General features: G+C 34.0%; 1 protein-coding gene across 2 annotated transcripts; it reads right to left on the bottom strand.

Moving 5' to 3' along the window:
* Positions 1 to 1,300: 1,300 nt before the first annotated feature.
* On the bottom strand, positions 1,301 to 26,203 carry LOC143196602 (uncharacterized). 2 transcript variants are annotated; one of them, XM_076404426.1, is made up of 7 exons: positions 26,062 to 26,203; positions 19,409 to 19,515; positions 6,586 to 6,702; positions 6,284 to 6,528; positions 4,676 to 4,827; positions 4,498 to 4,616; positions 1,301 to 1,591 (listed from the first exon to the last, which is right to left on the bottom strand). In XM_076404426.1, exons 2-7 carry the CDS (start codon positions 19,511 to 19,513, stop codon positions 1,364 to 1,366), a joined length of 966 nt encoding a protein of 321 aa, XP_076260541.1. In that variant the 5' UTR covers positions 19,514 to 19,515; positions 26,062 to 26,203; the 3' UTR covers positions 1,301 to 1,363. The 2 variants fall into 2 exon arrangements, with proteins under 2 accessions (XP_076260541.1, XP_076260542.1); XM_076404427.1 differs by lacking the exon at positions 26,062 to 26,203 and adding an exon at positions 24,647 to 24,667.
* Positions 26,204 to 26,749: the final 546 nt, after the last annotated feature.

The following is a 26,749-nucleotide window of genomic DNA, read 5'->3' on the forward strand; positions in this document are numbered from 1 at the left end:
TTCTACTAATTGGAAGTAAACCTGTAGGTTAATTTTGCTTAAGAAAGCTGTAAAACTCCAATATATATCTAGTTTACTTAATATGTACATATTTTTCCTCTTAAATTCTTTAATATAAAATATTACTTTTCAGAATTGATTGGACTGTTTTCTATCTTCTTCAAAACAAAGTGAGAGCTGAAGTTGATTTCAGAATCAATTTTTAAAATTTTGTAATAATATTTGTTGTCATTCTACATGCTATATATGCTAGCTATCACAGTCTTTGTTGTTTTAAACATTTCGAAAAGGTCGGTTTTGTCCTATATAGAAAATTTCCATTAAGTTTTGGTTGTTTTTTTTTATAGAAGAGTATGTAGTGGGAAAATGATTTGGCGAATGCAGTAACTTACAAATTGAGCAACTGTACAGATACATTATTTTCCCAGTACACACACGCGGTTTCCGGACAAGATTGGTGGAATCGTAACATTTAAATATTATATCTGTTCACAGCCCTACGCACAAAAAATTGATTCTGAACGAGCAGAGGATTTGCTACATTTTAAAAACTACAATAAATATACATAAGTGATTTTAAAATGATATAATAATAATAATAAAAATCATACTAGTCCATATATTTATAACATAAGTTGGATTTAGATGTATATATATAGACAAGCTATTGGCGGGCTAAATTTAAAAATTCTGGAAAGGCCTAAAGTCGAAAAGTTCCCATCACAGCTCTTGCTTTTAAGCCCGCTAATCTAAAACTTCAATAATCTTAAAAATATCCTGTTATAGATAAATCTGTCGATAATAATACCGCCTACGATCTAAAGAAAATATCGTTAAAAAATAGCAAGGTAGCATAAAAAACTCGCTTATAAACTATTTCGTACTCTGAAAACTTGTGTTGACCGTCTGCCCAAAAAATCGGAATATAAAGCCGCCTTGTAACCTTAACTAGGCAATTCTGCTGTGATTTCAACGAATTAAGTGCGTTCGGCAAGAAATGTTAATACGGAAAGGTGTGTCGGCTCTTTGATAATAAAATTATTTTAATTTAAACAGTTGATGATGATCCTCTCATTTAACCGCGCGTCTGTTTAGTTTTGCGGTCAGACAAGGATAATTAAATGAAAGGAACGCCATAACTTATATTTTACTAACAGTACTTTTGATTAATTTAATAGGAGAAATGACCCGTATCGGTTAAACTAACTTCGACTTAGCTTGATTTGATGTACTGATAGACGACAATTTTTCGTTGTCAGGTATTCCATTAGTGTGGTGAGGGTGAGCAAGAGAAAGACCATTTACTCCTTATAAACTAATCATACAAGCTTTTTGTTCATTTCAAGGTAACAGATTAATTTGTTTACTGGTCGCCCTTTAATTCTACGTCGCCGTTAACGGCAACCACCCCCTCTGAGTCGCTATGTTCTGTTCCTCCTCCACCTTGGGAGTCGCCGGTTTCCTCATACGGTCGCAGGATGGCCCTCACCGTCTCGAAGTATTTTTTGAAACCGAGCTTGGCGTAGAGACCTTTGGATGCGTCGTTCTCCGGGCGGATCACCACGAATGGCAAATACCCACGTTCAGTTACCTAAAACGGATTCATGTATATGTGTCATGACCTACAAAATTTCAATAAAAATGAGTACGCTGCTTGTTACGAATCATTTATAATTCGGGACGGGACGGAACTAATAACACCACTTATGGCTTTGGAAGAAGAAACTTTATTTAAATCGTTAGTCTTTCATACTATTTTGAACAAGTAGTGTCTAGTTCTGGAGAATCCCAACCGTACTCGGTAAGCACCTGGCGTTGGTAGGAGTTGTTTTGCAAGGTTATGAATTGTTTATAGTTTATTTGTTCTTGTATATTTAAGGTGATATTTTAGCAACAATATACAAGTGCGCTTATTTATGAAAATAATTAGTATACTAGAAAAGTTGTTTCCTTGGAAACGTGTATAAATAAAAAGCGTTTTGAGGACCTCTGACCATATAAGCAACTAGTTATGTCGATATATCCATACTAGACAAATCGATAATTTTTTGGCTGATATATCGATATTTTTTGATAAAATTTAAGAAAGCATCGATAGTTATAAAGCAAAGTTAAATATGGATATTTAAAAAAATAGGGATTTTGAAGGAGAGTATCGACCTTTTGCTTTGAGATTTCGTCTCCGCGATTATAATGTGAATTTTACGTCGAAAAGTAGGGTTGGGGTGAAGAAATATCGATAGTGGTAAAAGTAAGTATTCAGTTTTTTTTGTTCGTCGATATATCGATATTTTTGTCCGCGACCGATATCCCTTTGCCCCAGTGCCGGTATTTTTTTATGTATACTGAAAAGTAATGGCTCAACTGTTAAATATATGATTTATGTCGATATAAGAGCTAATGTAGGAAAGAAGAACAATGAGTAGAGGGCGCTGTGATTTGTATCGAGGCTGTTCAAAGACCAGCGATGTAAATAAAGTTTCTCCCAAGTATAAATTCTTCAGACGATCTAGAAAGAGCAGTCTCTAAACTTTAGATATTCAATAAGCCGCAGACAGAGCTACTAAAACAAGCAGCCCTGAACCTTTTCAATTTAACCTCCTTAGAGAAATAAAAGATCTAATCAGGTACAAGAACCGATTAGCGAGAAGAGCTCGCGCCACACTAGATCCTGAGGATAAACGCGTGGCATAGTGCGCAATCAGAGAAGTCAGGGACAGGGTTATAGCTTGGAACGAGAATAAATCGGAATAATTTCTTCAAAATCTAGGCAACCCCACTGCCCCACATGAGCTCTGGCGCGCCGCCATAAGCGTAATGGGGAAAAATTCGAACGCAATCCCCCCTCTGAAGGCCGATTCCTCCACGGACATCGCCTTTACAAATCCGGAAAAAGCCGAGTTCTCGCTAATTCATTCAGGAACCAAATGAAATGCAATCCATCTCTTGGCCCACCTCAAAAGAGATTGTCCATTATAAATGACACTGTCCCGTCTCTAAAGAGGAAAGACTTCCAGTCAGTTCATCTTCTGAAGAGCATACTCCCTCCCAGAATCCTTCAGTTCTCCATAAAGCGTCTGTCTTCTAAAAAAGCTTCAGGCCCAGAAGGTATAACAGCAAACCATCTGAAAAACCTGACTAGCAAGCAACCATCAGAACCTGCTAACATTATCAACTCCATCCTGAAGTTAAAGCATTTTCCAAAGAACTGGAAACATGCGCTTGTGGCAAGTGCAATTTATCTGACTACAGGTGCATCAGCCTGATTAGTCCACTTTCCAAACTTGCCGAAAAAGCGATATTACACGCTTTAAATAACTTCACAGACGCATACTACATAATGCCGAATGAACAATTCGGTTTCCGTGGCAAACATTCAAGCCTTCATCAAACTACCAGCGTCGCAGCAACAATACACCAGGCGTTAAGAAAAGGTCGAAAAACTGGAGCCATTCTTTTAGATATCTCCAAAGCTTTCGATCAAGTATGGCATCACGGTCTAATAGTCAAAGCAAAACAGCTTGGTTTACCGAATGACCTAATCTCCCTGATAGATTCATATTTGGACGGACGGTGTGAAGTGGGGATCGGTGACGCAGTCTCCTCTCGTAAACACATTTCCGCAGGAGTCTCGCAAGGTGCTCCACTAGCCCCAGCCCTCTTCAACTTATATATGGCTGATTTCCCACTCCACAAACATTCCCACACAGCATTTTATGTAGATGAAACCGATTTTTTCACAACCGGTTATAGTTCCGACGCTATTCGCAACAGACTTCAAGACTAGCTGAATCAGGCGGTTGCGTGGTACATATTCTGGCGGCTGCAGATAAACCCGAGTAAAATTCAAGCTATTCTGTTCCACCGCAAGAAGGATTTTCGCCTCCAAATTGATAAAATCCCTATCCCCTGGCTCCAGAAAGTTTCATACCTCGGTCTCCAGTTCGACTGCTGATTCCAATGGTCAGCTCAAATACAGCATGCTAATTGCAAAGGCAATGGCGTGTATAACCTACTATTTCCACTCCTTTGAGAAAAAATAAACTTCCAATCCCCCAGAAAGCGACTCTGTACAAAATGCTAGTCCGCCCAGTCTGCTTCTACGGAGCACAGGTGTGGTACAGGTATGTCTTTGAGAGACAACTTGAACTACTACTCCAAGTGTTCCAATCCAAAAAAGTCCATGCGTTACTCAATGCCCCATGGTTTATGAGGAACGTCAACACTCACCTGCCTTGATTAAATGCTTACCAACCCACAAACCTCGGTAGTAAACCAAATACGACAATCCCAGTCGTAACCCAGGGTCTCTATCGCCCGCAGGACACTCACTATTTCGAACCCGAAGCAACTTCAGCAAAAGACCATTTGGTTCTAGCTGGCCGTCTTGGAATAAGAAAAAAGAAGAAATCTTTTGTTCGAAAGCCATATGGTGTTAGTAATTCCGTCCCATCCCGAATCATAAGTGATTCGTGACATCAACTACGTCATACCCACCAAGTTGGTGAGATGTTTAGCTAGGATGATCCCGTAACCTTTTCGCCTGTATTCGGGCCTTGTTTGCATGGAGAACATTGCTCCGTAATACGACTGAACCATCCACGCGGCTAAATCTCCTGCACAGATAATACACATGTTACTTTCATCGTTTGATTGTCGAAGTGAGATAAATCACCTTGTGCGGAAAATATACCGAAACATGGTAATTTGTCGATGAGCTTCTCGAACACTTCTATGCACTCCATCTGATTGGCGGGATACAGATCGTGGATAATTTGAGCGTGTTCTGGTTTCAGTTGGCATATCTCGGCTTGTTCGGCGATAACCCTACAACAATGAATATAATGTTCAATAACAAAGAGAGAGTTAAGAGCTTATTTGTATATTGGAAAAATTTTACTACTCTCTCGATTTTTGTTAAAATATATTTCCGTTCAATAATAAATAAAGCATTTAAATCATTTCATTTTGATCATTTTTAATTATGTCATGGATTAGTTTTTTTTTCTATGGTATATATGTTTAATTTTTATATAGCATTTATGACATCATCTATATAGTATTGTGCATCTTTAGTTTTTAGGTTTTATTTAAGTTCTATTGTCTATATTTATTATAGTATATTATTTAAAATAGCAATTAACACATTAAAATACAATAAAACATTTGTGGAGTATTACACCATTCCATAGAAAAATTCTATTCCTTTTTACAGATCCACAGAACATTCAAATATAAAAATAATACAAAACTATATAAGTCTAAAATTCGTTTAAAATCATTTCGTCTTCGTTTAAAATTAAATTATAAATTGCATGTTATGTATTATTATAATTATAATTGTACGCAGTGATCATTGTTTTGCTTCCTTTTTTTAAAGTTAGTTCGTGAAGGAATTTATACATCTCCGTCTCGCTTATACTACCGTTGGAAAATATAACCAAATATAAAATTAACTGCCCCAAGCAATTATCTCCGTTCTTTCCTCTCTCACAATTTATACAGGAAAGGATTCCTACATCTTCGTCTGACATCACGAATAAAAAAAATAGTCGAACCATGTATTCGACTGAAAATAGTAATTACTATTTTCAGTCGGTAGTTTTTTGACTATCGACTTTTTCGTCTGTTTTCAGTCGATAGTTCCTAACGCTAATTAAATGTATAGTCTATCCAATAAAATAGTCAATTCACAATAGTTTGTAGGTTAGAATTGTTTTATTATATTTACATTGACATATGACAACGGTAACGACCACAACAAAAATCTATTTTTATAGATTGATTTAGTTACATGTTCGGACACATCAGACTTCATTCTATTTTTTTTAAGTTAGAGTAATGCTAATTAGTAAAATGAGAAAGAAAAATGGTCCGAGTTTAATTTACGTTTTTATTAACTTTGCCAATACGTTCGACGGCGTTGATGACGTTCAATGGCTGTTTTATTGAACGGACTATATACAACTGGATTTGTTCTGGTATTGGTCGACCCGGTTGATAGACGTTTACAAAAATTTTCAAAACAGTGATAATAATTAGAGGTTATAAATTGGAAAACGTTGTTAATCGACAGTCCAATATGATGCCGCAATATTGCCACGTGCTGACCTCATAAGTTTTGATAGGTTCTGACGTGACATAGTCCATTAACACTCAAAAAACCGTCGCAATAATTAATGTACGAATTCTAACATTTATCCTATTCGCCAGATTTAATTCCCTCTGAATTTTGACTGTTCTCATATGTCAAGAAAATGTTACTGAACAAACTGGTACTTACATTTCACTTGGGGTGTCTTCGATTTGTGGATCCATAAGGCCGTATACGTCACCGTACAGTTTTTCCACGGTTCCGATGTTGGCATAGAAGTTTTCGATCTTGTTCATGATTTTCGCGTGTGTGAAATTCAAATAGATGGGCTGGGACCAATCGATCAGTACATCTTCCGTTTCTAGCAGTTCCAAGTTGTCCAGTTGATCGCACGGGCAGAAAACGCTGAAGCTTTCATAGAGTTTGTTGTTGGGCTATAAAGGGTTTGTTGATTGTTTATTTTAAGAGGGAACAATTGGTGATTATTTTACCGTTCTGGTCATTCCTGGAAAGTGCAATATCACAGCTTGCTCTGGCCAATTTTTCGTTACGTAGAAGTGAAAATCCCACACTTTGTCGTTAAGGTAGGTTTTTAACGTTTGGTGAAACTGAAACAATATAATTAACCATTAACACTTCAAATTCAATATTTATTAAGCTTATATTTCACAGTCTTAAAGTTTGTTGTGGCGTTAATATTCCTATGATAATTTAACAATGAAATGACAAGACAACTGACAACATCACTTGTCACTGACATTTGACGTGTCATCATTTGACTTTCATTTGAAGTTTATTCTTTGACCCATCATATTTGTTACACTTATTATATCTAAGAGTATAAAAGTATTAATAATCCGTTATTAATTAGAATTTATAACTCAATACGTACTTACAAAAAAGTTAGTCAAAGTAGTTATATCCTCCACACCCATCGGATTTGACGCCACCTATATAATTTTGGATAAAATTCAGCTTCTATAACATGTTGGATATGTGGGTATTTGTGTTATGTCATTTAAAATCCGTACGTATCACTTTATGTATTGGACGGACGAAATGAATAAAAATAATGATTCCTTTTATTTTAAATGACACAAGAGACAGCGAATAAAAAATGATGTTATGAAATTCGTTCATGTTACGTTTATTTCTGTTTCTAGGGGATATAACAACGGATTATAATAAATGTAGTACTTTCTATAGTTTTCTTATACTGTTTCTTTTTAAATTCTTACACTGTTATTTTGTGTAAAAACTACAAATCAAAATCGGATATCTTAAATTAAAATTGCAGAATAGAAACTACATTAGCTAAGGAAATAACTCAAGTTGTTCTGGCGGTATATTTTTAAAGTTATTTTGACACTGTCAACACTACCGCATTTGACAGTGACAGTTTTACTTTTGAATAATGCTGCTATTGTTTTGTAACATCTTAATACGTGGACTAGAACGAAGAAACGATTATGTTTTTGATAAATATCAATTCTTCTTGGAAAATTTTGTATCAAGCCATTTTACATTACTTAAATGATTTGATTTGTTATGGTTATGTACATTTTAGGCAGTTTATATATAATAATTGTATTGTTCCTTACTATTTAACATAGGTAACCCAACTAACACAACAGTATTGAAATAAAATAATAAGATACAGTAACGTATACAGTACAATAAAATAAACTAACAATCTCGGATAAATAATATTTTGTTTTCAACAACTTTCCAATACACAAGTATGAACTAATCCAATATTTAATATTTCAATTTTTCGACGAAATTCCTTTGTGTAACGCCCCATAAAATATCGCAATATAAAACCGTTAATTATATTCTGGAAAACTGAGCTCGGTCACGTAAATCACCGTCGGTCTTTGTCTTTCCGAGTTCCACTCGAAAACTAGATATTTGGCGTCTTTCGGACCCTTAATTTTGCGCTAGTTAATTTAGTTTTCTTCTCGATATCACATTGTGGCGAGAAAACACAGTCCTGTCACAAAATTTAATTTAAAAGGAGAAACATGAGTTAGTTAACGACGTTTTGATCATCATTTATCATTTTAACTTCATTATGTTAGGAATTAGTTATTATCAGCGACATCTATTCGCTCTAATTTGAATGTCTTGAAAATTAACTATAATTTTCATGGGCTACTTCAAAAGAAACAAGAAAAAGTATTGAAGTAAAAGTATATATAAATTTAGTTACGATGCTTCGTATTCTCTGTACGTCAAGCGAGATATTGACAGGAAAACTAAATTAATTAACGGTCAAAAATAAGGGTCCAAAGACGGAAAATATCTGACGCTAGAGCAGGAACTTGAAGGACAAGCGAGGGAAAGGTTTCGTGACTGAAAACTGTTTTCCACGACATAATTAACTATTTTGCGTGTCGTATTTCATACGAGCTTTCCACCAAATTCCGTAGAGTACAAGGAAACCCGTCACAAACGTATAAATTCGCTTGTATATAACTAAATATACAATATCCTACAAATTTGGAGGTTAATTACCTCATTTTTGGATGACTTAAAAAACTTTTCTCATTATTTTTGATAATAGATACGTAAATATGAGCGCTAATCGAATGGAACTAGGTCTGGTGAATATGCCGTGTGCAGCAGAACTTCCTATCCTATATTCCTATATATTTTTGTAAGTAGTGAATAAACGCTGTCTGTTATCTTTAGTACTATTGAAGTATATTGTCTTTTCTTGAAAGATTTGAAGAAATTTTATTTTAAAATCAAAAATTAAATGTCAAAAATTAAGTGTCATGTTTTTTTTTAAATAAAAATAGCCATTTCATTATCGAGTGAAGTTAGTATTAAGTCAATAAAGTGTTAAGCGTGTTTTCCTTTAGGTTTTATAGTAGATTCGTTTAGTTTAATAGTTCAAAATTGTATAGGACTAAATATAATAGTTTACTAAAATAATTCTTTATCATTTAAGCCTTTATCATTGAAATAAACAGAAAACTCATCAAGTGTACGTAAGTTACTTCGAAAGACATCGAAGATTATTCTTCTGAGACGAGCAGTCTAAACTCAATCTATTGTTAATTAAATAGAATATACAAAAATATATAAACGATATGTACGACTGTTGTCTTTAATCACATTTTGTCATATAAATTTATTAGATATTCTAACATTTTGCCGTGAAGTGGGTGCCGCGCGAGTTACTTTTGACCAAAAACAACGACGAGTTGATGATTCGGAGCAGCGTTTGAAGATGATTAAGCATAATAAACTCGAGTTTTTGCGTCGATATGTGACAATGGATGAAACATGGCTCCATTTCACTCCGAAGTCCAGTCGACAGTCATTCGAGTGGACTGCACACGATAAACTCGCTCCAATGCATGGGAAAACGCAACAGTCGGCTGGCAAGGTTATGCCGTCTGTATTTTAGGATGCGCATGGAATAATTTTCATTGACTACCTAGAAAAAGGAAGGACCATCAACCTCGACTATTACATAGCGTTATTGGACCGTTTAAAGGACGAAATCGCTGAAAAAGGGCCGCATTTGAAGAAAAAGAAAGTGCTGCTTCACCAAGACAATACACCTTTTCACAAGTCAGTGAAAACGATAGTAAAAATCCATGAATTGGGCTTAGAATTTCTTCCTCAACTACCGTATTCTCCAGATCTGGTCCCCAACGACTATTTCATGTTCTCAGATCTCAAAAGAATGCTCGCTGGGAAGAAATTTTCGTCTGAATGAAACTGAGGTTTATTTTGAATCAAAGGACAAATCGTAGTATAAAAATGGTATCGAAAAGTTGGAGGGTCGCTATAATCAGTGTATCACCCTCGAAGGAAATTATTTTGAATAAAAAAAACTAATTTTGCCAAAAAAATATGTTTTACTATGGTAGGCCGGGGACTTTTTAATTGATCTGTTAGTCCTTCCAATAAAACAGTCAATGATACGTCATCAAAATGTATAGTGCAAAGTTGCTGCACCAAATTATTCGTTAATTTTGACTCTGATAACAAAATAATAATAATGAAATAAAAATAATGTTATAGAATATAATTTATTTCAACATTATAGTATATCTAATGCATATTTATTGAAGGACTTAAATTTGATCTTGAAGGCTTGAGCCACAATAACCCTAAAAAGTTCAATGAACGTAAAATCTCTTTTAAACTCGACGCATTTTTCTTTCTCATTTTACTAATTAGCAGTACTCTAGTTAAAAAGTCTGATGCGTCGGAACATAAAAATCAAATCGATATATAAAATTCTATTTGTGTTAGTACCAGTCGACATCGTTGTCATATGTCACTGTAAATATTATAAAACAACTCTAACCTACAAATTATTTTGGCTGTTTAATTAATTATAGTTGAAGTCCTTTTGTAAATATTCATGTACTATAATGTTAAAATACATTTTATTTTATAACGTTATTTTTGTTTCATTATTTTATTTACTTTAATATTTTGTTGTCAGATATAAAATAAATGAAAACTTAAATATGGCCAGGCAACGTTGTATTTTACATTTTGATGGCGTACATGGCTGTTTTATTGGAAGAATTATATATTAATATTTCCTCAATCCATTGTAACAACAATAAACTAAACAAAACAGAAGAAATCATACGATTTTTTATAGTGTAATATGGTACGAACATAAAAACAGAATATAAAGCAATCAATAAGTAATAACCATTATATCGAAGGACATTTATTACAGTATGGGGTTTTTATTGGTAGTTGTCCTTAATGTGTTAAATGAAACCTTGATAATTAATAAAGTACGACGGAAGATTTTTAGAGAATCTGACAGAACACAAAACAGGTTACCGTATCACGGAATATTGTTTTAGGTCACGGAAACAACAGTTTCCTAACTTACCTTCCCGTCACTTTATTTCTTTTCCCCGAGCGTCAGATGTTTGACGTCTACCACCAGACTTTTGATTTAACGTCGGTTGATTTACTTTTATTACGGGCTATATTTTGACGTGTATATTTGAAGGGGGAACATAAATTTCTGGTTGTATATTTATTTTACCAAAAAAAATATTAAAAATAAAATATCATTAATCTTTTTCTATCTTATATGTATCTTATATCTGTTAAAAATTATTTACATAGATTAATATATAGAGTGTTAACTTAATACATGTAATTTAAGAATTGTTTTGTGTGCTCTTAGCAGAGAAGGCCTTGAGAACGTCATTTCGCTGTATTTCATTGGTTATTTTAAATTACTATTACAGGCACCTGCAAGGAAAATATGTTATTAGGAAGGTATTGTATTGGTTGAGGATTTCATACGCATCACGTGACTATGTAATGTAATGACAAGTGTAATTTCTCAAAAAAAATATTAAAATAAAATTCTACATAAATATAAATATTACAAAATATTAAAATACAAAAATATAAGACAGTCAAAATTATGTATGTCGCCTTTTCCATTTTTCATATTTCTTTAGTGCTATCAATTTAATTTAAATGTACTAAAGTTTCTTTCATCTTGTGCCCTCATACTGAAAGCACACTAAGTCTGTGTCTGTTCATATTTTATTTGCTCGTTCAACACAAAAATGTATTATAGCAAGTTATAAAATTTTAATGTGAAAATTGTGGATATGAGAATTAAAAAGGTTAAATTGTATGATATACGTTAGAATGGAGAGTCAGAAGCCATAAGTATCTTATCCAAAATACATTTGTTTAAGTAAATGAATCCCTTCAAAATAATTAAGTTTTTGATGACACTTTACAAACATCTTTTTAAAGGACAACAAAATATGGCTCTATATGGCTGCAAGTTAAATAGTCCACATCAGAATTTTCAAAATGAATTAGAAGTAAATACAAAAATAATATTTTTTCAAAGGTAAGTAAATTAAGAGGTTTATGGAAATGAAAATTATAACACATATTTCTCCGCAGATTCTTTCGAAATCGATGAATACGCACCTTCAAATTCATGCTGTTAAGATCAGATATTAAAATACCAAAAGGAATAACAACTAATAGGTGGTAATATTCAAAACTAGAATTGTTATATATATTTTTATGATTCTGCTAATATGTTATTTAAGAAAAATAATAATAATTAGATATTGCTTATTTTGGTAGATGAAAAAAAAACTAGGATTGCAAAAATAGAAAATGTTGCTTGGCCACATATTTAGTAAATGCAAATATTGTATTTATAAGTATTCAGACAAATTATTTTTTAATTTATGGTTTTTTACTTGATAATTTTTAAGACCATAATAATGTACGATTAGAAAATAAGTTATCAGTTGTTAGATTAAGCATTATATTAGACAAAAAGCAAAACACATTAGAACCAAAATAAAACAACTATATTGGTTAGTCGGAAGTTACACTCAACTTGATCTAAAATCAAAGAGATTCATTTATCAGAAAATCATAAATCAAATTTGGACCTCTAGGGTGCTAAAAATTCAAATCAACTAGTCATCCAACGCTGCCAAAACAAAATTCTTCGATTAATTACCAATGTCCATCGCTACGTAACCAACAAAGAACTGCACGATAGCCTGGTAACCAAATGGATTTGCGAAGTTATCCAAGATTTCGTACTAAATCACGAAAGAAAATTACGAAATCATACTAACGTGGAAGCCATACCACTATTGGACAACGCGCAGTACCATACGAATTTATATAAAGTGTATACCTTTAGTGTAAACTATAGCTGTAAGTTATTATAATTTTATAACTGAGGAATACATGTTGATGTATTTTCTCGCAATCGTCTTGCTTGTGAATTAATCCAAGTACAAATGAAATGTAGTAAAAAATGATAAAGAAAAAGCATATCTAATAAAGATGGTATTAAAAAAAAGCTGTCAGTTTCTGGTAATAAAAATTATTTCAAAGAATATTTTGGAGGTTTCTTTTCGAAATGATATGGAATATTATCTAGACGATAATATTCACTATTTTAGTCCGAATTATATATTATATATACAGTATACAATATGTATAGTTATATTATATATTATACTATTAAAATAACGTCGAAAATTGGCTAAATTATACGCTTATTTGCATCCTCATTGTTCGTGATAAAAACGGCGCGAATATAGATCATTTTGCCCAAGTTGTACGTCACTATGTTCTTTGTCCTTTTTCTCCACAGCTAATAGACCACTTTTCGTCTTTTTGTCTTCTTTCACTTCTCAGTTTTCCGGTTCTAATAGCACTTATGTCTGCCGGATACTTGCCTTATGGATTATGGACCTTCGTACAGTTCTCCACTCTTGGATATATCTGCTACTTAATTACTTTTTGAATAGTTTTAGCAAATTGTCAGGACTATAAATTAATTTTAAAGGATTTACCAACCAAGTTCATGTTGAAGCCTTACTTTTCAGTATGTGTCATTTCGTCGAAATGTGGTCGAGTTCCTTATTTATTGGTATTTTTGGAGGTCGGTTCAATTTTTTTGTTAAAAATATTTTATTTTTCTCTTTTTAATGTCAGATATTTACTCAAATATCCTGATAGATAGATCCTGACTTGGTCCCAATGGGACCACCTCGGAAGTGCTCTCTTTCGAATAAAAAAAGGATATTGAAAATCGGTCCATAATTGACGTAGAAATCGGTGAAAAAACGTTAACAAAACTACTACGGTCGAACAAAGAACGTCCTCATTTTTTGAAGCCGGTTAAAACGTTGATTACTTTTTCGCCCATCTAATATTAATTTCATTGAGAAATAAGCAGACGGCATGCTATCCGTCAAGCAATTGTGTCTCGCGTGATGTCACTTTTATGGAAGTTTACTCCGTTCGTCTGACGAAATGACGCGGAAAATTCGAGGCAAATATCACTCGTAAAACGGTTAATTAAGCCGCGGAAAGCCGTCTGTTTTTTTTCTCATCACGGAAACCTTTCAAAAGTCAGACGGATGGTCGGCGACTCGATGGCGCCTGATCTAATAGTTGACGGAAATACAATAACAGGAAATCGAAAAGTTTTACGTACAAAACAAGAAATTAATTTAATATATATTGGCATGATAATAATAGAATATTAGGTGATGGAAATAGTTCGTAACGTTCTCAAACTTGGTTGGCGCAGTGGTAAACATTACAGGACGTTTCTCCTACTGAATTCTGTTGGGACATGGTCGTAAATTATTGTTTATATATATATATATATATATATATATATATATATATATATATAAATTACGAGGGTGGTTTCCCCTGTAGGCCTTTTGTAAGTTTTCATTAAATGTCTTAACTGATTTACTATGATTTTAATGATTTAATCGCGCTTTTGGTAAAACAATTTTACCTTACTACATTTGATTGTTGGAAAGTATTGCTGTGTTTCCATCTTGTGTTTTGCTATTAAGTATTTTTTTTTGAAATGCCTGAAGCATCACCTAGGTGTTCTTAAGTATATTGTCTAGATAATCTTGATCCATTAATTTCAGAATGTTATATATATTGTATATTCTATTACCAATACCATTCTCCTCATTTGCTTCTTCCGCTACTCCCTGTGTATACTTTTCCTGTAATATTCCTTTAATTTCTTCCTTATCTTGCGCTTTAATTATCATTTACAACGGCATTAGTGTCCATTCTCTTCTCTAGAATATAATGGTTTACAACTGTTTTCACACACTTGATTGTTCTGTTTTTTTATGGATAATTATTCTGTTTTGATAGTTAATAGTAATTGGTCATGCAATATCCAAAATCCTTTTCCATAGTTTAACACGAGGTGAACTAACGGATCTAACAGTTTTCCAACTGTTACCCTAACATTCCTCTTTAGGGATTTTAACTATTAAGTATTTAAGCAAACTTTTGTTAACATAAAATTAACCTAAAAAATATCTTTTAATAAACTACAAATCTTATCTGTGACAACAACGCCTAGCTGTGAAATCTGTCAAGTTGGCTTAGAATAAATGCGCATGAGCACATGTTTCTGTTTTTACAGCCCTCTATACGACATCGCTATGAGAGAATATTTTATTTTCCAAGGACCTTACCTCATCAACGGAAGCCGGTTGATCGACTCCAATGCCAAATCGTTTTGGTCGCGTCTATGTTTGGTAAGACCAGAGAGGCGTAGAGTATTACGAACTGGTGAAACAGTTAATAGTGATTACTACCAACAACAAATGATTAATTTGAACCACGCATTGATCGAAAAACGCCCAGAAAGGTCCTGAAGACACGGCAAAGTAATTTTACTGCACTATAATGTGCCATTTCATACATCAAATTAGTCAAGGAAGCGTTGGAATCACTTGAATGGGATGTATTATCGCACTCGCCGTACTCTCCAGACCTCGCCTCGTCCGACTATCATTTTGCATCAATGGGTCACGCGCTTGCATATCAGCAATTTCAAAGAAGTTAGAAAATGGCTCCATGATTGGTTTTACAAAAAAAGACAAACAGTTTTTTTGGGATGGAATTCTTAAATTGCCTGGAAGAGGGGCAAGATCATAATCTTGAAGTTTACAATCAAATGGCCAATACTTTGAATAAATACATTGTTCCGTTTTCTTGAAAATCATGTAGTTTTTTGTTCGAAAATAACTTTGCTGTACGCCTGCTGTTTTATCACCACAAATTATCTTTATTATTTTTTTTTAGTAAAATATATTTGTATGACTTTTTTACATAAAACTAGTATTTGAATTTTTATTCTAGAATTTTACAGCGGAGAATAGTTTGAAGTAATATAAATTTGGAACTTTGCCCAGGTTCGAGCCAAATCAATTTTGGTTTATCACCCCGACGTAGACCTGCCGTAATCGGCGCTAATAAACATTACAGGCCGTGTTATATCGCGAACGGGTCGTTGTTTGACCTTAAAATAAAATACTATAAGGTATAATAGCCCCTTCCTCTACTCTATAGACTACATCTTGCTTTCGGAAGTGTAATAGTGTACCCCTGTCTCATCTATAATAAAGATTCGCGTTAAAAACCATCCTCCTCCGCCTGGTATCGCGCCCTTATTTTACGATATTGAAGGTGTTCGTGGATGGTAGACTTTACACTACTAATACTAATCTCGAATGTGCGATGCCTAATGCGAATGTTGTCTGGTGTGATGCTCGTTCGCAGTTGACGATCATGCGGCTTATTCTCGACGGCTCGCGGTTATCCTAGAATACTTTGGCCCATTTAAACACGGCAGATCTACTCAGGCGTTTACTACCGAACTAATTCTGCAAATGTCGAAAATTTTCCGTCTTATTAACGCCTTCCCACACTGAAAAACTAATGAAAATACGTTGCGCTACGGCGGCCGGCACTTGACGTTCACTCATGGTCGTAGCACGCGCGTGAATCATGCACTCTCGACGAAAACTATGCCGCACTGTTCGTAAGGGTCCCAGCTATCACATATTTAAGCCAGGATCTTCAAAACATACACGCGCGCCATCTACAGCGTTTGTCTCCATTATGTTTGAACCACCCTCGTACATTCAATCAGATATTGGATTGTACTAATTTTGTTACAAAGAAAAATACACTACTGTTATTAGAAGTTTCTTATAAATAAATGTTAGTACTCAAGTTTGGTATATTTGAAAAAATATCGGTAAATAAAAATATTGATTGATCCTATCAAAAGCAAGTAGTAATCATAACGTTGTTGTGTTTTTGCCTTGTATTCCGTTCATTTGGCTTCGTAGTGTTCAGCTCAAACGCATTAATTGTAGTCGATAGCGATTCCCATTGATGGCTTCATCAGGTTTTAGCAACTCTTCGTATACCACGCCAAACTGATCTCAACAAATATAGAGCATTAGCTTAGAGCCATAGATATTCGGCTTTGTCGTTGATGTTGTTGCATGACCAGGTCCCCATGAGTTTTTTTTCTTTGGATGATCGTAATTGATCGGTTTTTCATCACCGGTAACAATACGATGCAAAAAACTTTGCCAATTTTGCCGCGGAAGCTGTATTTTACACATGATCAATCAACTTTCACTTTTGCTACTTCTTATGTCTCAAAATGGACAATTTTTGGTAGCCATTTTCTGTGTTAAACAATGAATGTGTAGCAACAATATAATTATTAATTATACGTTAAAAAGTTAAATCTTATAAATAGAAATATCTAGTTACTTTTTTCAGTTATGTTAATTTTTGCAGAATTAGTCTGTATTTTCCCTAATATATTGTATATTTTTGTAATATTTTTTCCTAGCCTGTACAATATAGCCTGTTGAAGTACGACATAAAATGATAATAATTTTAGAGACGCAGATAATTTTAAACTAAATTAATTTAATTTTTTTCGCTCCACAAAAACTAACCGTAGTAAACCTATTAATACTAATGAACTATATCCTGTTATTCCTAATGCTCTAAATTATAAAAACACTAAACTATTTAATTAAAATTTATTAAAACATAAATGATTACAAATTACATTATATTTGATGGATTTTGATCAGCAATATACATCTGGCCAAGTATCAAGCTTTTGGTATTTTAGAAATTAGAATTATTGTGGTTACTGTGGAAGTATATCAACACCATTTGAAGAAATTGGATGACGTATTGTCGCAAAGTCATTCTTCTGCATGACATCGCTGGATCAAACGTTGTAGGAATTGTGAAAGATAGACTGTTGCACTTTATTTGGCGCGCCCTGCATAACATATAAGTTTAAAAAAAGGATATTAGATTAGATGACGCCATTTTAATGTCTGGCCGTCTAGAATTGGTCGAAAATTATAGCTATGAACCATTTCAAAAGGCTACATCAACATCAGAAATCTGTTTTTTTATTCTCCACTAATTTACCACAGTTAGAGAATTGATAAAATAAATACAAAAACCTAGAAGGGTATGGGACAGAACCAGAAATGCTGTAAAGAGTTGTTGCTAAATTCTGCGGTAAAGAGTTGCTTCGAAAAATATGTAAGTGGATTCATCCCGGAAGCAGACAAAAATTACTAGCTATGGCCGAAATGAATGGGTTCGACGCAACGATGGAGTAGCTAATTTATTCGCAGAACATTTACGTATTCCAACCGAGTGATATAGAATCGACAATATATACAAATCCTGTTTATCAGTCCGATGTATTTGTAAATCTGATTTCTTCAATGGAAGTTGCCACAGAAACTGACAAAAACCTCAATCCTAAAAAGGCTCTTGGAATTGATGATATTTCACCTGGGTTGTTAAAAGAGCTGCCACAATGCCTGTGTGGGGCTAAAGTATGTTCCGGAATATCTTAAGGTTGCTCGAATAATTATGTTTAAAAAAACCTGGCAGAACAGGTTGTATCTTACAGGCCTATGTCGCTGCTACCTGTGATATCAAAATTATTTGAAAAACTGCTGTTAAATCGTATTAAACCATTTATAGAATTACCATGTTTCCAGTTTGGATTTCGAAATCACCATTGACAATAAACCAAGTGTACAGAACAACAGCGGTTTTTGAAAAGGTATTCGAAGAAAATAAATATCGTTCTGCTATATTCCTGGACATCTCACAAGCTTTTGACCAGGAATGGCATTTTGGATTAATCTACATAATGTGCAAATTGCTACCGCGGAATTACTGCGGAGTGCTGGAGTCATATATTTTCGAAAGAAAATTTGGAGTCTCGCATGAAGGGACAGGGAAAAAAGAATTCTCAACACTTAAATCTATTTCGGTTGGGACCAACAACAAAAGAAACAGCACTTGAAACATTTATCGACGCCACAGTTATTATGGAAAAAGTTGAATTTTTGCTGTAGCTGTAAATAAAGTATAAGTAGCGATCAACAAGATCCACAAATAGACTAGAGATTGCAAAATACAGGTTGTTTCCAACTCAAAGTCAAGCAACTGTACTGGTTAGTTGGAAGGTACTCTCAACTTGACCTAAAAACAAAGAGATTGCTTTTCAGTCAATCATAAAGATCATTTGGACCTAAGAGGTGCAAATATGGAAATCAGAAGATTGAAGCGAAGAAAACTACAGGAATATGTTTAGTGTATAAGTGTATTCTAAACTTTAGCTTAAGTAGTTTAGTTTTATTTTAATTTGGGATATACATGCTGATGTATTAATCACGTACTCGCCTTCCTTGTGTATTATTGCAAGTACAAAAGAACAACAATATTAAGGTGTACTAAGTATATATTATGTAAGTTGTAATTAATAATAACTGATAAATAATGATAATCTGATAAACCGACCTTGGGTGAATATTCGTTCGATAAACCTACCTATTTTGCTTTACGTAGAGATCAGTTCGGTTCAAGAAAGGATAGAATAGCAGAGCAATCGCACCCATCACCACTTACCTTTATCGAATCTGGTAAAAAATCGGCGAGAAAATCAATAATTTCTGGAAGCTCGGATTCGTCGACCAATCGAAAATTTTTTCCTTCGGTTAGAACTTCTTCCATTGCTGCAACAATAAGAAAGGAAATATGAAAACGGAAAGAATAAAACACGTAAATATCTTCGGTCTATATTATAGTCCGATTTAGTGCGGCCGAGCCGGATATTTTTCTTTCTTTGTTTCTCGGCCAAGCTGGAGTTTGCGAAAGCCGAACTGTTGGCCGAATGCCAATCTTTATGGTTCAAGGTCAGAAGTGCAGTACAAATTTTCTTTCCATAAATTTCGTACGTCAGAGAATATGTAAGATTCTATATTGAATTGTTCGTTTGAGTGCTACGAAATCCGTTAAAACTTTTCAGGCTCAAGGAGTACCTTGTGAGTTAGCATATTTTCCGTCAGATATAAACAAAATTCCGGATACTATAGATTTCTGGGTCGTAAAAAGTATTGTAACTAATATGTGTATAACTGAATCATGTTTCGATTTATCAACTGATCACCTTCTCCAAAATAAATGCAGGAACAGCAGCAATAACTATATTAAAAAACATACAAGATGCAGCATGGTTGCAAGATCAAAAGGCCCCAATAACACAATTCACCCATTAAATATGGTGATAATACCTGGGCCAGGAATGCCAAAGAAAAAGCACATGACGATGTTTTATTTTAAACATCTAAGAAGCGTATTTAGTACATTCCTATACGAAATATCTGTAGATGAGGAAAACATTTTAACTGACTCTCTGAATACTCCATTTCAAATGGATTTACTAGACGAACAATTTACTGTTCGTTAATACGACCAATCCTGTTTATCTAATAACTGGAAGAATTTTACAAGAACTGTCAGAAAAGTGCTTCAGGTTAGTAACATGTATTTTTAATGCTATGCTACGTGTATGGTTCTTTTCTGACATTTGGAAAGTGGCTTAAAACCATTGTGATTCCCAAATCAGGGAAATTTAGAAGACGTTTCCTCTTATCGTCCTATAAGCCTATTGCTTGTGATATCCAAGGTTTTCCAGGGACTAAACAACAAGAGGCTCAAAATAATTACAAAAGAAAGAAATATTATGCCACAGCATCAATTCGGTTTTCATAACAAACCTGGAACATTAGAGTAAGTTTACAGATTGGTCAATACAATTAATGAAAGCTTAAACGATAAAATATGTTGCTCGACTGCATTCCCGATATATCTCAAGCGTTTAATAAGGTCCCATCTGCATTTTGGGGTACTAAAGCCATATCTCACAGAAAGCAATTAGAAAAAAACAATAACAGTCTGGAAGATGGATAACAGTAGGTTATTGATCTGAAATAGCTTACTATGGTACAGAACAGAAAAGAAAAGGGAAAAAGAAATTAATTAAGAAATATAAGGAACAAGTAGTCATTAAGGCAAATATGTCAAGCTTACTATTTACTTGTTAAGTTTGCTAGGATTATTTAGTGAAGGAATAGTGAAAGATCAAAACGTTCATGTAAACTTTGCTTATATTTAAATTTTGTGAAACAGGGCAACGATTACACTAAACTACATTTAGCATATTTAGGTGTTAATTATCTTTTAGAATAACATAGAATCGTAATTAAATTAAATATAATACTAGTTTATAGATTTCTATATTAGATCGCTTATTGAAACGATTTTCTGCATGTCATCGCATAACACAAATTTCATCAAATTCTTATTGCTCATTGGGCAGATTGGAATGTTAAGGGAATTCTAGGTCTAGGAATATAAGAACATTAATTTTTCTTGCATACACTGAAAGCTGAGAATATGTTTTATTAGAAAATTATGAGGCATATTTGGACTAATGTACTGCTCATATGGGGTTACACTCAAACCAAGTAGTAATCCAATGCTACCAAGTTCTTCGATAAATTACCAATTCTTATCTCTACGTAATCAGCGAAGAAGTGCACGATGACCTCGAAATGTAATGCATCTACGAATTTATTCAAGATATCGTCTTAAAATATGAAAGGTTCACTAAATCCAGCAACGTGGAAGCAATCAGCTACTGGACAACGTACAGAAAATCAGAAGCGAATGGAACCACACGAACTTGTACAAGGGTTAAGTAATGTATTTTAATTTTAACTCAGGAAACACATACTATATTTTTCTCGCAGTAGTCTTAGTTATGTATTGATGCAAGTACAACAAAACAATAGTAATATATTAATTTTTTTTTATTTTACAATAGTTAAGGCAATAACAATGTATAATTAAAAATAACTTATCAGTTGTCAGAGTAGATATAATTTTTTTAAGTGTTTTGAAAATGTTTTATTCAAATGTTACTAACATGTCAATTGAAAAGTCCCCGGCCTAACACATAGATGGTGCTACTAGAATTAAATCCATATGTATTTTTAGTTAGCCCTAAGCCTCAAAAGATGCGTGTATAAATTTGGCAGATGTCGGATCATTAGTTTGTGAATTATAGCATTTTGAGTGAAGTAACTTTTGTTATTGTGAAAAAAATGGATAAAAAGGAATTTCGCGTGTTGATAAAATAATGCTTTTTGAAGGCAAAAAATACATTTGATGCCGAGTTTCCGGAAATTGCCTCGGGAAAATCAACATCAAGGATTGGTATGCTAAGTTTAGACGTGTGTTCGGTGAAATGAACACCGAAGACGGTGAATGCAGTGGACGCCCAAAAGAGGTTGTTACCGACGAAAACATTTAAAAAATCCACAAAATGATTTTGAATGACCGTAAATTAAAATTGAATGAAATAGCAGATACTCTAAAGATATAAATTGAACGTGTACATCATATCATTCACGAATATTTGGGTATGAGAAAGCTCTGTGTAAAGTGGGTGCCGCGCGAGCTCACTTTTGACCAAAAACAATGACGAATTGATGATTCGGACCAGTGTTTGAAGATGATCAAGCGTAATAAACCCGAGTTTTTACGTCGATATGTGACAATGGATGAAACATGGCTCCATCATTTCACTCCAAAGTCCAATCGACAGTCATCCGAGTGGACTCGACAGATCTCAAAAGAATGCTTGCTAGGGAGAAATTTTCGTGGAATGAAGAGGTGATCGCTGAAACTGAGGCCTATTTTAAAGCAAAGGACAAATCGTACTACGAAAATGGTACGAAATATGATCCAAGTTTTATGTAAACTTTTAATTTATTATTTCATTGTTTCTTCGGTAAATGAATCAGTCTGTTAACAGCCTCTGGCTCTGTGCCAGTTTCCTGTTCAAGGTCGCTGTGCCGTGGAAATGGGCTCGTAATTTTGAAAATACTTCATTAAAATTTGCCACAGCCTTAATTTTTCGTGTTTTTTTTTTCCGGATGATATATTGAAAGTTTTATGAAATAACAAATGTGGTTTGTTTATTTTTGTACGGTTTTTGCCTCCACAATTCGTTACATGGTATTATATGTCGTGTTTAAACATACATAATATTAATATAAGATTGGGAAAAAAGTAATTTCGGTTGTTCTTAATAGATGGTTTTGGTCTCATATCTCTAGTAGACATATTTTAACACTCTGGAGCAGATAAATAGTTCGGAAAAATTGAAATTATATATCGTATAACAAATTTTACAGCAAAAAAAGTAATCTATAGTCTATTCAAAGCTTTTTTGTCCATGCGTCATCAACATGTTAAATATATTATCCGCCGCAACTTGTAAATTCCTTTTAGAATCAGACATATTTCCTTCTCATTTTATTCTAGTTAAAAAGGGACACAATGTTGTCTGATTAGTTCGAACACGTAAACGAATGAACCTGTCAAAGTCGTCCCGTTGTCAGGCATATGCAAAATTCTTGAAAGCGATAGTGATAAGAGGTTATAACTCTAACCTATAGACTATTGTGGCTGTATAACTAACTGTAGTTTTTAGATGTACTATCAAATTATATTTGATACCATTTTTGTTAAATTATTTTATTTAGATTCGAAGTTTTTTGTGTGACAATGTATGTCACATTGCGACGTTTTGATTTGTCTTAATGTTGTAAGACTATGGATAGTTATTAGCGTTACTCTAACATTCCTTTTTGGTGTATTTGTATTTAGCAGATTGCTCAAGGATTCAGTGTTGCCGTATTTGTTGTTGATTCCAGAGTTTTTTCGTAGCAAATGAGCAATGCGTCCACATTTTTATTCTGTCCTCATCTTGTAAGTAATATCTGTAAAAATAATATAACCAGACAGTGCTAGTAGCACATACTTGTACAAATAATTTAAATTATAATTTTGTAATATACACATCCACCAGCTGCATTAATTGGGTTTTATTAATATTTTTTTTTCCATAGATTAGTGCTTAAATAAATGCCATTGTCACAAATTGTTTGCTAGATCTAGATTTAGATCTGGATCTGGATATATATTTATATGAATAAGTTGGATTTGAAAAATGTGACCGAAATTATTTTTCCCCAAGTCATCATTGTTATTTCTAACATATACAAATAAAATATTTGACTGCAGGTGGCTTTATTGGACTGAGATATACGACAAACCAAAAGATTCATTCATTCAAACCAATAAAATCGTTTTTTAATTACGAACTTTCACTTTATCTGATGGGATGATGTCCGCAATTTCGGGACTCCATCTTGAAGTTCATTATTTAACGATGAGGTCTCTTCTTAGGGTATAGTTTCTTGGGTAAATTATAGTGTAATAAGCCGTGTGTAACCTCCATAGGGCAAGAAAGGTCCGCCTATAAAGCAGAAGTAATTGGATTTGTCTCAACTCCTTTAATCAGAGAGACATACAGAGACATATTTTGGCCGTAAATGCGTGGTGTCTCTATTCTCTATCTTTCTGTTAGCATCTTAAAGAAACTGAACCGATTTTTATCATGTGGTAAATTTATTTATATTTAAGTAAATTGTTTAATTTACAAAATTTATAGTTTTATAAATTTATTTAACATTTAACTGTTTTTTTTTTGGTAATATCGGTGACATGGGAAAATAATTATGATGCACTGTCATCAAACCAATGTTAACAAAACAAAGCTCTTTGTTTATTTACAAAGCTTATCCCTACGTAACCATCGAAGAACTGCACGGTGACCTGGAAATCCACAAACCACCAAAAAAGGTTACTAAATCGCAGCAACGTGGAAGCATAAGAGCTACTAGATAACGCGCATAAATAGTCTAAATTAATTCTAATTTGGAAAATACATACCGATGTATTAATTTCGCGCTCGTCTTAACTTGCAAATTGAACTATGTACAAATTAAAAGTAGCAATAAATTAATTTATAATTAAGATTGTAAAATGATAATAAAGATATTATACAATTTTTAAAATTTATTTCGTATTATCATAATAATCAATGTTGACTTAAAATCTCAAACTTGTGAAGCACTCATAGTATCTTTAGATAAGATAAAGCGTTGCTATTTTACACAGTGTTAGAATTTTGATTAATTACAGAAAAATAAAAATACAAGCTTGATACCGCAGAGATATGAATGATTACCTAAAATTGTCTCAATTAAGAAGTTACAGGAAGCTAAATCTGACAGATAAACTCTTTATTGAAACAATTCGCATTTTAATTTACTGGTTTTAGTTGTAAATACGATTGTAAATCAGTTTAGAGATATTACACGAACAAAATTCCTTTTGCATTTTAAGAAAACTAATGCTAGTATTTTCTTGGTCGATTTTTGAACACAATCTTCTATATATTAATCGGCCAATTTTGCTTCCCTTTTCAAAGAAAACGGGGGCACCTGAAGTTGTACAATTTGGCACGGTTAAAGCTTATATCGAGGAAGAATTTTCAGGCCTAATATTTTTATGTAATACACTCTATAAAGAAATATATTTAAATAAAACGAAAGACGCCCAAATCAAGCAACCTGGAATAGCCGTCAGATCGGTGACATATAAACAAATCCAGCGGGTAGCCGTGCGACTAAAAGTTTAGCGCGCCGATAACAACATACTAGGATTGACGCTTGCTGGGGATAAAGGTTTTTTCAAAAAGTTTATAAAACAAAATGAAGGATAGGGTTTATTAAAAATAAGTAAATTAAGTGTTGATACTTTGGAGTTGTTACAGTTATGAAAATAATTTTACTTATGATACTTTGATATAAGGTTCACTGGCGTAATAATTTACTATTATTAATACTTTGTTGATTATTGGAAGTTTATGGAAATTAGATTTAATTAAATGCAACTTAAAAAATGTTAGTGAGTGTTAGTTCTTGAGATATTTTGCTTCGATAGTACAGACATTTATTATTTTAAACACATTTCTGATCTTATATGGAAAATACCGTGAAAACAAGTTTTAGTAACATATCATTTTTATATTAGTCCTTTTATTCTGTTATGAGGGAAACACGATTAACTTAATATATTGAGGGCGATCACTAGTAATAATCAATATTATGCAGCAAGTTTTAATAATAAAATAATGTAAAGAATACAAAAAAAAGACGTAACACAATTCAGATTAAATCGTGAATGTTGGACTTTATGTGTCATCGCGTTTTTTGAGTGTATCGCGGCATTACATACCGATACCTCAAAGTTATAGACGTTAGAGGCGTGATAGCGTCTTTGTGATGAAAACGAATGCTTACCTCGTCCAGCGAGGGACGATTCTCTATCACAGAACAATCAACGGGGCACGGGGATCGGATAAGTGGCCGGCTCGTTCCTTGTCGCAGTCTTGGACCCTTGTGCAGGCCGCTCCCCAATAACGTGGTGCCCTGGCGAAGGAAAAAGAACCGAAACGAACCAAGTCGGACGATACCGCTGAGGCAGACGCGCTCAAATTGATCGCTTTGGGTAGTGGCGCTCGTCGCAAAAGGGGAGCGGCGCTGACGCTTCCTACCCCTCTGACTGCACCCCTCGAACTGTTCCCGTTGCAGGAGAACGAGGGCCGAAAGTGGCGTATTCTGCGGATACGGCGGGGTGGCGGCGGCGGCGGAGGCGGGGAGTCGAGCGAGAGGTGCAGGCAAGACGCGACGTTGCCGCGTCCGCTCGGAAGTTGCTAAAATCGCTTTGGTGCAGCGGGTCATACGGTCACGTTCACCATTGGGGGCATATTTGGTTGTTGGGGCGACAAGTCACACTGGAAACGGTGAATATTGAACAAGACACTGGTTAATGCGTTGTGAAAAAAGCTATTTGGGTTTTTTTCATGATGTTCAAAGCGAATTTATTAATAGACTAGATGGTCAATTCAATGGGTGGACGCGAGTGTTGGACCGGACGGAGTACGAGTGGGTATGCTGGAAAGAACACACCAGGAATGAGAAAAGATCT

Source organism: Rhynchophorus ferrugineus, unplaced genomic scaffold, assembly GCF_030347505.1.
Source record: "Rhynchophorus ferrugineus isolate W39M unplaced genomic scaffold, kcgeb_rfMv2 rfM4, whole genome shotgun sequence".
Lineage (NCBI taxonomy): Eukaryota > Metazoa > Arthropoda > Insecta > Coleoptera > Curculionidae > Rhynchophorus > Rhynchophorus ferrugineus.